This window comes from Gallinula chloropus (assembly GCF_964237585.1).
Source record: "Gallinula chloropus genome assembly, chromosome: 1".
In the NCBI taxonomy this organism is placed as follows: domain Eukaryota; kingdom Metazoa; phylum Chordata; class Aves; order Gruiformes; family Rallidae; genus Gallinula; species Gallinula chloropus.
The window spans coordinates 19,107,801-19,119,230 of NC_140085.1; the positions used below are offsets into that span (position 1 = coordinate 19,107,801).

General features: G+C 46.8%; 1 protein-coding gene across 1 annotated transcript in view; it reads right to left on the reverse strand.

Annotated features, from left to right (window-relative positions):
* Positions 1-11,009, reverse strand: part of CACNA1I (calcium voltage-gated channel subunit alpha1 I) — a gene marked incomplete at both ends in the record, with an annotated part of 153,010 nt that extends 142,001 nt beyond the window's left edge. The window contains one exon of the mRNA XM_084279078.1: positions 10,729-11,009. Within this exon, the coding sequence (XP_084135204.1) occupies positions 10,729-11,009 (281 nt within the window). The remainder of the gene's footprint in view (positions 1-10,728) is intronic.
* Positions 11,010-11,430: the final 421 nt, after the last annotated feature.

Here is an 11,430-nt window from a genome sequence, read left to right on the forward strand (position 1 = left end):
CCATGTGTTTTCTTTACATCCCTTCCCTTCTCGCCTATGGAGGCAAATTCCATAGCTAGCATTACAAGCTCTGGATTCAGCAGCTTTCTCTTGGACGAATTTCTACTGATGTTAGCCCTTTTCATCCGTGACTCTAAGAACTGAAATCCCACAAGAGGTACATTTGGTTCACTCTGCCTCTCAAGACATCCAGTTACTTCAAGCTACAAGCAACCTGAAAGCCCTTGTGGTATTTCAGCATTCATGCTACTCTGGCAAGGCAGTGATAAACAAAACCAAGTTATTCAAGTAAGATGAAACAGCTCTCACAAAGGTTTGGGGATCAGGAACAAGGCTGAGACAGCAGGGTTGGTTCAACTTTTGTAAGGAAACCCTTGAGCACCTTGCCCAGCTTCCAAGCTGGGGCACAGGACCAGGAGACCACAGCTCCCAGCCAGCATGCTGAACTCACATCTGTCTGCATCTGCCTACAAGAGCCAGCCTGGTGAGCAGGCGTTAGCAGGGAGCTGACTACCTCCCAGAGGGGATCAGGGTCAGGTGCTCCAGCAGCAAATCCCACCCAAACTGGTCCAGAGGATGCCCACATGCCAGCATTCTGTCCCAGAGAGCAGAGCCCTGTACCTTGCTGCCCATCACAGCCCTACTGCAATCAGCACAGCACTCCTGCACGCTGACAGCACATGGTGGGGATGTCAGGGATGCCACGTGCACATCAGAGGGAACAGAAGGGGGTGCTGATCCAGATAGGGAATAATGCTCTAGATGAGGACAGAAGCACCCTGCGAGGATGAGGAGGGTGCAGAAGCAACAATCCTACCACAGCACAGGCACCAAACTTGGGTCACTGCTTCAGGTATCACAACCTTCTGTCCAGCCAGCCTTGCCTCTCACCAAGATCTCCCAACTTCCCATCCATTGCTGTCACTCCTCACTGTCCCCCAACTCCACCCCCTTTCCTGCCCTTCCGTTGCCCTGTACTGTCCCTTGCACTGTGAATACCCACAGATAAGGGAAACCCACTCTTTTCGCAATTAAGCCCTGCACGTCTCTACAGAGCCCTGGCCTTTTCCCTGCTTCTAAGCCAAGGAGTTATGCCCCCTTCCCGATTAAATCCTACCTTCAGACCTTGCCTTTTAGTTCCTGACCATTCCCCCCAGGAAGCCAGTTTTCTGCAATACTGGCTAAGGGCACTCTACAGAAAGAGACAATTCAAGGGCGGCCCCAATCAACAGAGACACGCTGATAGCAGCAAAACCAGGGAATGACAGCAAAGGAAGAGGGGGGGGGGAAGGAGAGGGAAAAATGACAGACTGCCACAGATGGAGACAGGAGAGGGGAGAGACAGGGGAGCTAGTGACAGGAGGGGCTGCTGGAGGAGTTGCGGGGACTCGGCAGCTCTGAGCCACACTCAAGGAGGGGGAGCGATGGCAGCTTTTATAGACTCAGATACGGTAGGCGATGATGGGGGAGAGAAAACTAAGGGAAGAAAGGAAAAGCAAAGAGTGTGGTTTTGTATCCTAAGTGAGGACAGATTTCTCTTTCCTCCCCAACGAGCGGCAGTACTTAAGTGTAAATAGCACCATTGTCTCAGGGGACAGATTGTCACCCACATCAAAGCTCTGCGCATCCCCCATCCAACCCAAGGGAGCTGCTCCCCTCCCCTGGTCTGCACTGATACATCAAGCAGGGAGAAAGCTGGAGCAAAGAGACAGGGATGGACATCCTTCTGTCAGGAAGGTCAGGCTGAGCTCCGCATCCCCACCACCTGACCTTGCTATCAGAGCTGTGCAGGTGAAAGCTGTGACAATCACAGCACTGCACTCAAACTCCAGCCCCTAGACCAGCCAACCCATGCAAACATCTATGCGGGTCTTCTAGCACCATCATCACACCACCTCCTTATTTGCCTCACCGGTCCTTGATGGCAGTCAATACAGATCAAGTGCTCATGCTGATTCTCTCAGATCTATTGTCCGCCTTTGATATCATTGATTACAAGGATTTGTTGAGATGCCTGCCAGGCTCAGCAGGGATTTGCAGCATGGTGCTGGAGTAGCTGTTCTCAACCTAGATAACCTCTACTTATCACTCCCCATCAGTTTGTCTTACATCTTCATAATCACATTTCATCTCTTTACAAGTCCAGCTGCACTCTTATCTGCCTTCCTTGCTCATCTCAGCCCCACCACCTCAGCCTCCTTCCCTAGCTACTGGTCACAGCTCTGCTGTTCTCTGCAGCCAGAATAAGAAACATGTCGCTTGGCTAACCTGTGCCCTTCCACAAAGCTTTGGCTGAAGTGTTTCCTGCTCATTTCAGCAGCAGAGTCTACAGCACCCCTCCAGAAAGGGGAAGCCATGGAACTTGCAGCATCCCTTCCTTGATGCAGCACAGCTGATGTGAAACAACATGGTGCAAACCCAAGGTGGCAGCAGCAGCAACAATCAAGAGAACGACAAGCTCAACCTGCCAACCAGATCTGTCCCTTTTAACAGCCTGGTGGAACTTCCCACTACTGCTCAGCCCTCCTCCAAGTGCTCCTACCAACAAGAGGCTGCAAACCCAGTTTAAGAGAAACCCAATTCAAACAGGACCTCCTTTGCCCCTGCCCCACAGCAGGTGGTGAAGCGTGGGAGAGGCAGTGGCATGGAGAAACACGAGGGACTGTGAATGCACTGGTCAAGGTATGCTGGGCCAATAAGAGCCAGTGGACAAAGCAAGAGAAGGATGGGTGCAAGCTTGAGCCTGGTCCATCAGCCTGCAGCCTTTCCACACTTTCATCTTCTAAAGGCACCATCTCTCTAGGACTGTTAAGATCTTCCCAGCTTACAGGTCAACAGCTTGGCAGACTCTTTGCTCCTTGTCTCTCCATAGGTCTGAAATGGGCCACGTTTTTCTAGAGTCTTTCCTCTTACCCACCCTGGGACCAGCTGCACACCATTTGCTGCAGAAGACCTGCAGCTCCATTAACCATTCCTCACCTGAAGCAGCTCCTGCCAAGTATTACACTCAACATACAGTAAATTTAGCTGGCTGCAGGCTCTTCCCCCTGGTCTGGGTCGGGAAGAGTGTCAAGTCCTCAAATAGGCAGCTGGTCAATTTGTTAGTGGTTAATTGCATTATTTAATTCACATTGTTATGACAGAACATGCAATTAGAGGTCTGGTCAGAGTATTTTATAGGTCTTAAACTCCAAATGAGTATTTTTATTGCCCTTTCTATTTCTCCAAGAGCCCCCTCCAGCTCCCTCACACACCCTGCTCCAGTATCCACAAAAGCTGGAAAAGGCAAACTGGCCATTTTTCAGAGAGTAAATGTTCTCATCTCTGAGGCAAAATACATTCCAGTGAACAAACACAACATGCTCCAGAAGGGTTTTTCACTGTTTCTTTCAGTTCAGCAACGCACTCTGCAAAGGGGTGGGGCAGTCCCCCAAAGCAGGCTCTGCTACCATCCCTGCACTGGCCAGAGCACATCATCCCTCTCCTCCAGCCTGACCCAGGTACACTCCAGGCTGACACAAACCACACCATATTATATGACAAGACCAATCTTCGCAGCCCAAAAAGCAACATCTATCACAAATGATCTGTTTTCATTAGGCATAGCAGCACAGCACTGATTTACACCAGACGAGTGTTACTTTCATCCTCTACTCTTCCCCACCTGATTCTCCATACCTTCCATGTTCATTGACTAGAACTAAACCAGGGAATACACAGAGATACTGCAACAGCTTTTTACCAGGTCAGAGTCACAGTCCCTACTTTCCTGAAGCAACAGAGCATGGAACATTAGCAGGTCTCTTCTTGCTTTTGGTATGTATCAGGGAAACAGAGCAGTACCAACACAGAGAGAAGAAAATACCCCTCTCCTGCATCAGAGTCTCCTCTCCATATTTTGCAATTAGCCCTTCCTCCAACAGTAGGACTCTATCCTTCAGTAACAGAGAAAATGCCCAGAGCTTTGCATGACAACAGTAAGGATACACTAAGGGGTTTTTTGCCTAACTTCTGATTTTGTTAGACCCTATGGACATTAAAACTTCAGACAGAGCTCTGGTTTTGTTTGTTCTGTTGTCCTACTTCATTTTCAAACCATGGTCTTTGACTTCTCACTATAAATACCTCCAGAGAATAAGCTAAAGGGATGGTGAGGCAGTAAGTTATCCTGTCTCAGCATTTATGTTTAGATATACAGGGCCAGCTTGCAAGCCAGCCAAATTTAGACCTCATCCCTTTACATCTGCCCACTTGCCTGGAATTGCGTACATCTCGCATACAGCCCAGACAGTCTTGTTCCCCTCCCTTCCCCCTTTCCCCCGAGATCCCAAGCATGAAAATCCCCTTCAAACATACCCATCCCTTGTGTGCTACTAATGACAATACATGAATTTAAATTCCACTTAGGCCACATCTGACTGAAAACAACCCCTCTAAACTTCCCATCATAAACCCACACATCGAAGGACTCACACTAATGACTCTGCCTTGTCACTAGTTTTGCCCAGGCAGCTTCCTTCCCAACTGCTTGTGCAGGTCCTAAGCCCTATCATGCTCCCTCTTCCACCACAACCAGGAAACCAAACTACACCCTGTATCCCCCTTTGGAGCCCTCTATAGCATCCAGGGAACCAAACAGCATAGCAATCCTACAGCCAGCACTCCCTGCAGCTCAGTATCCAGACACTTGCTCTTTACTAAAGAACTAAAAAATAGGCACCTCCAGAAATTGACTTTGCCCTCTGAAGAGGAGGGTTAAGTTAAGCAAGCTGAATTTCCTGCTACAGATGGCAGTCTGTCACATATCGATGGGAAGAGCCTGGATGCCTGGTTCTCAGACAGGTAGTTAGATGGGGTGAAGCCCAGCTATCTTCCCAAGAGAAGAATTATCAGGGAAAATCAGGGACAGTTCGCTAGCATAGGAAACAACTGCTTTTAAAGCTTATATTCTTAACACAGAATGGGAGGAGAGTAGTTGAGGATAGATTGGTCCTGGGGAGATAGCAGTGTTGGCCTGGTGCATACTTTACCTTCAAATATTAATCAAGTTTATGGACAATTAGCTCATTAAAAGTCACCCTTATTTGCTAATACCAAACTTCATTCCACCACTTGAGAAGCTTGGCAGAGCAGCAGAAAACCCAGCAGGATCTAAAGCAAAAAACCTAAATTTTTTAAATTTGAGAAGTATTCAGCACATGCCCAAGGGAACACTAATGCCACCAACACCACACATCCACCGGAGAGACCTGGATCAGCTGTTTCCCATGCAACAGGAGTGATGGTAAAGCTGATTTAGCACAGTATGGAGTGCAGAGAGGTTAGATAACCTCTTAGAGAAAAAAAAAATCATGTTGCACTTGTTGGATGATTGGGTACACAGCTATATCTGTTGGCTGGAAGGTCTACAGAGCTGCATAATCAACAGAAATCAATCCATTCCTAAGGGCACAGCGGCAACATCTGCCTGATTACCTAGAACAATACAAAGCTATCACAAGTGCTCAACTAAGTGCCAGACTCTTCACCTGTCTTCTGGGCTAGATTTGCAAAGAGAGACAGGAGAGCTTGTTTTTTAAAATGGAGAGTCAGGCATAACATCTGCATTTTAGTGTTTTCCTGGTATGCACATAAAAACTGATACTACTGACCCCAAGAGTGGAAAGCCATGATCCCCAAGTCCTCAAGAATGATGAATGCTGCTTAAAATGCATAAGCCACTCAATTTTTTGATGTATTATTATACCTCCTGGACATATTTCCAAGCTTTACCTGCTACAGAGGCAGGAACCTTTCTTTTTTATTTACATATATATACAGATATAAATAAATGTACACATGTAAAAAGAAAAGTAAACCTCATCAGAGGATTACAGGAGCTCAGGCCTTAAGACAGACATCAACTACTCCAAGACTCACAATAAATTTGCAGCTGGTGTTTGCTTATTAATTAACTACATCCAGTTGTTATGAACACTGCATCCAGGGTTTAACAGTACCCAAGGCAACAGCTTAAGGCAGAAACGAGTACAATGTACTACAGAATCTACACATAAAATTTCACTCACACAAAAATGAATTGCCCAAACTGGTATCTGACCAGGGTGTAACAAACAGCACACCTATTCACCCAAAGCTGCTTAAGCAGCAAAAGATTTGTCAGCCCCTCAGCCATGTGTGTCACCTGAAAAGCGATGAGTTTGGCAGCACTGTGTCCCCATGCACCATGGCATCACCCATTCAGCATTGGCAAGATAAATACCAATTACCAATCCCCATCGTTTGTTTTGCTCCTCTGGCATTTGATTCTCCACTCCCACAGGGCAGTGCCGACAGGAAACACCACATCTGCCACTGACAACCATCCTACACTCTGACAGCTCGTACACAATGGTGTCTGTGGCACCAGGCAGGGAGGGAGTGGAGAATAATTCTGTAGGTTTTCCTAGCTCCCCATCAGGATGCCCAAGGCCAGTTCCATTTCCCTGTTCACCAAGCACACAGCCCAAGCTGATATGGCTGTCAGTACAAGTTACAGGAAAGGTACCACCAGAAACATGGTAGAACTTTCAGGGACAGGTACAACAGCAAAGTCCCTAATTGGAGGAACTTTAAAGCTAATGAGCTACAAGGAAGCTCCTCAGTACTCACATGCAGATGTACTAGCTTCAAGAAGCTACCCTGCTCTACACACCACAAAAAATAGTGCCCTGTACTAAAAATTAAGGACATGTATAAGATTCTGTACAACTAGGACCTGACTTGTTGCTCTTACACCACTGAAATCAACTGGAAACACAGCACCTTATTGCTTAAGAACACAAAGAGACGCCCAAATGGCCAACACCCTACACAAATGAGGGAAGGGGGCTGGTACTTAACAAAAAGCAAGAAAATGACAGAGCAGCTAACAGCAGAGCCTATCTCGTTGCTTCTACAGTTTTAGCATTGATCTTTTTAATGGCACACTTCACTCTTGCTCTCATTGTCATGTCAATATTATAGATGACAGCAAAGGGAGGTCTGGACCTCCTGGAAAGAGTTTCTTTTAAAGAAAGGCTCAAAGGACAAACCAAATCTATTGCGTTTAGCCCTAGGGATGGGTGAAGTGTAAAGTCTTAATGGAACCCCAAGAAGTCAACCAGCAATGCAGATGTCCAGGCATCTCTGATAATCTCATAATTTGCAAAGTGCATCAGGATCCATTTGGAAGGCACCATGTGGCATGCCCTTTATTTAGCCCCAAACTCGTTATAAATTCATAAGATGAATGCTGCACCGTTGTTTTGGAAACATGTTTTCACACTTTTCACCCTATTTCCCCTCAAAGCCTGACTTAAAATCCTATTTGACATAGAATTTATGTTTTATGAAAGGGGAAAAATACCTTTACAGCCTCTCTCATAACGAGACCTAAAATACCACCTGTGTTAACATTGTAGCTGCACCAGCCCCATGGTCTGCAACTCAGAGCACCCAGCCTTCTACATGTTCATCAAAACACAAATCAGCCTAAACAAACTGCTTGGCAGGTTTCTGACATGCTGCATCACACCGGACTCCATCCCAACAGGCAGACCAGAAGCCACGTCAGGCTCCAGTTGAGCGTTGCCCTGCGTACCCAGCTGATTGCACAGTGCTTACCTGTATCTAACAGGGTTAATCAGGATTAAACAAAAAACAACCTGCTTACCAACAAACTAGGAGGTTTCAAGCATTCATTCAGACAGTACATAAAGCCACCCCAGAAAGGTGCAATCACTGAACTTCAAAGCATCTGTCTGGTTACTCTTCACCATGTAGCACGATGACAAAAAGCAGAGTAAATACTCCTCCTGGGGACAACCACCACAAGTTTCACATGGAACACAGTTCCCATCTTAATAGAGAGTTAGGGTCTACAGTTGTTTTGCAATAACAGCTTTGCATGCTTATACAACTGATATGCATCCAAAAGGGGCATTAAAGCAGGGATGTAAGGAGCTCTTTCTCCTCTTACTGCAGTGCAGCAAAGGAACATGGCAGTTGTTTAATAGCACATAACAGAATTGCAGGACTGCTCATGGAAGGAAAAATAATCTTCAGGGGAGGGGGGTTTAAGTAGGTAGAATGCAATTACCTAAATTGAAATTTGGTGGTTAATGACCTTGTGCTTACAAAAATTGCAACGTAGTCCTTAACAAACCAAGCTTCCATTTTAAGTCTCATTGACAGTGCTTCCGTAACAATGACCATGAAGCTCTGGCCCAGCAAAGTCAATGAAAAGATTAACAGGCTTTTAATTAATGCCTCATCTTTTTTTGCTGAATCTGCAGGAAAGGACAAGTGTTGTCCCCTGCTTGGCACAAGTGTGAGGGAAACCCAATAGCCCAATATAATGTACCAAAAAAACTTCAGACAGAGAAAAAGCAGTCAAGCACATACATTATTATATGACACTATTTGACTTCCATAGAACCATCCCTCACAGAGAGACTAATTTCCAGGCAGAGATAAGACCGCAGTGATTGATCTGTCATCAGGCCATGGAACTGTACCACCTCTGTGGTGCTATCAAGAAGAGGAAGAAAAAAAATAAGTGATGCCAAGAGCCTGAAAGAAACTTTCAGGGTGTAGAAACAATCCCTCATGTGAAAAAATTATGGGAACTGTTTACTGCATGATCCACTCAAAACAAGCACCCTGGGCAGGGGAGGAAGGTGGGGTAGATTAGAATCAAAGGAGGAGATTAATCCTCTGCACTCAGTATTTGTTTTTCAAGTCATCTCCTAACTTCACACAGCCAAGCTGAAATTACAGGTCTGAAACAACCCTTCCAAAAGGTTTCTAAGTGCCCCACCATTGCCCTTCACCCCGTATCACACGTAGCCAGGTGCAGTGTCATGAACAGGTGATTACATGTGTCTTTTTTTATAGTAGAAGCTATAGAAGGAAGGAAAAAGTCCTTTATAGAGTCAAATACCAAACACGTCTGAGGGTTAAATCAAAAGTAACATTTGAACACCAATGTGGACATACAGTGCCAAGTTCATTGAATAATGTGATGCCTTAAAACAAACTCTTTGCTATGTACCAAACTGGAAGGAGTGTTTTGATTGACATTTTAGCCAAGAACTTCTCTTCTTCCCCCACAACCTCCTTCCCCCATTCAAGAGCAAACCTTCATCCCAAATCCAGGCTATTGCTCATCTCTTGTTTTCTGAATCCAGCTTTTGCACTGAGACACCGATCTTTCATGCCTTACTCTGAGGCCACAACGTGCTGGGACAAGATTCCCAAGATACAGCAACCCATGCAGACACACAGTGATTGAAAAACAATGCATAATGCAATACAGAGCTTTAAAATTTTAAGAAGCAACCAGTAGGAAGGAAAGCAGAAAACCTAGGCCTCAACCAATTTCTCAGTCATAACCTGTGCTTGAGACTGCAACTTTCTAAGAGCTTCTGAACTCTAAGACAAGAACTCAGAGCTGAAACCCAAGCCCTTTCCTACATTTGAAATTGAAACAAATCTCCAGATTCATCAGCCATCTAGGATCATCTATTATTGCTGACAACACCTCAAGACTTAACCCCAGGTTTGTCTCTTGAAGCTGAAAAGACTCTTAGAAAGATTTTGCGAGTCTCTGCTGTGTGCCCAGACACTCAGATTTCATCTAGAGGCCAATACATCAAAACCATAGCAAGCATTCTTATAGATAACACCCACTAAACTAGGAACCAAGAAACTTCCAGGAAGAGAGTACTATCACTTCAGATTTATGGTCAGAAAAAGGTTCAAATAAAACTTTAGATCAACCTTTCTGATGATTCATCTCCCCTATTTCCTCTCCATCTGAAGGGTCCCACAGCCCAAAGAGCAACAAGCCTTCTCCACCTGTTTTATATATTGCATCAGGCAAGAGCCTCAGAGGCTGTTGCATCCTAGCAGGCACCATGCTAACTGATGGTGCAGGTGGTCATCATTTGCACTGGTGGGTTGCAAGGGCCTCTTCACAACCAGGGACTGAATGTGAACAGTGACATATACCTGCAACTGCTGACCTCCTGTGCAGAAGAAGGACATGCTCACATCCCAGAGGTCTCCTCCAGGGTGTATGAGGTTGACTATCAAGCTCATGCATCCTAGAGGTCTCCTCCAGGTTGTATGAGGTTGAGCATCAAGCTCTGAACAGATTTTCCCATTCGTTCCTGCCTAGGCATCACAGCAAGACATCAGCAGGACGGTGATGTGTGCCTGCTGGAAAGGCAATGGGTCATCTTGCAGTCAAGGTCCAGGAGTGATGGTTCTCTTACCAAGGGCAAGATGAGCTGAAGCTTGTACGTTCAGAGGGAGAAGGCACTTTTGCCATTCCTGGCAGTTGGATGACAATCTCCTGGGCTAGTAAATCCCACTTTGTCCCAGGGCAGAGGTAAAAAGGGAGCTGGGCAGGGCAAGATCAGGCCTTTCTATAACACCTCTCCTCACCTCTCCCCTCACCCAGCCCCCTGTGACTGGAGGTGTCAGCAACTCTCTTTGAAGTCCCCTCTTTTATTATCAGCTTATTTTGATCACACACTAAAACAGATGAGGTTCTGTTCAAATGCAAGTGAGGAACAAAGCAGTTCATTAAATATGTAGGAAATGTCACTCCTTACCTGCCAGGTGTCCTGGGAGGGCAGGGAGACAGATGGGTAAGGAGAGAGCAAGAGGAAGGGAGGGACAGGGGGAGCTCGGAAAGGATATGGGTTGCAGACCATTTTGATGCACCAGTTCCGCGGGCTGGTAGTCTGCTTCAAGCAGAAGAAGACAACTGGGGCCAAGTCAGGGTAGGGGACATCGGGGTCCGGCGGGGAGGTGACTTCCTCATCCTCACCCAGCTCCGGGGAGGATGGTGGCTGCTCCGATGGCATTTGCTGTTCCAGGACCCCCAGATCCATGGGCTCCAGTGGGCAGACGGCGGAGGTGTGAGGGGACTGTGGGCCAGCTGGCCAGGTGGAGGTAGGCTGGGGGATGTATTCTGCCATGCCAGCTGCAAGCGAGAGCCTCTGGAGAGGGGGGCAGAAAGAGAAATGAAATCCACATGAGCAATCCACAGCAAGAGCACAGCATGCCCATGCTCTCCCAGTGAGTTTGGAGCAGGGGAGAGCCGCAGGACTGACAGTTCTGACAATGACAAACTACAGTCGCGCTTCACGCTGAAGCAATTTTAAGCCAGACCCTCTGGTTTGGCCCCAGTGGTGCATCACAGCTGTTTCTCTATGCCAGCAGTGGGAGTGGGACAGTTTCTGCCAATATTTCTCTTCTCTGCTAGTCCCTTTCTCCACCAAGACCCTTCTGTCTAGTCCTCCCCATCACTAACAATTCAAATAACCCCTGCAGCCCCTGATGCTGCACCATCTCAGGCGATGCTGCCAACTCTTCTGGAGCCAGCCTGAGCCCCGTAAT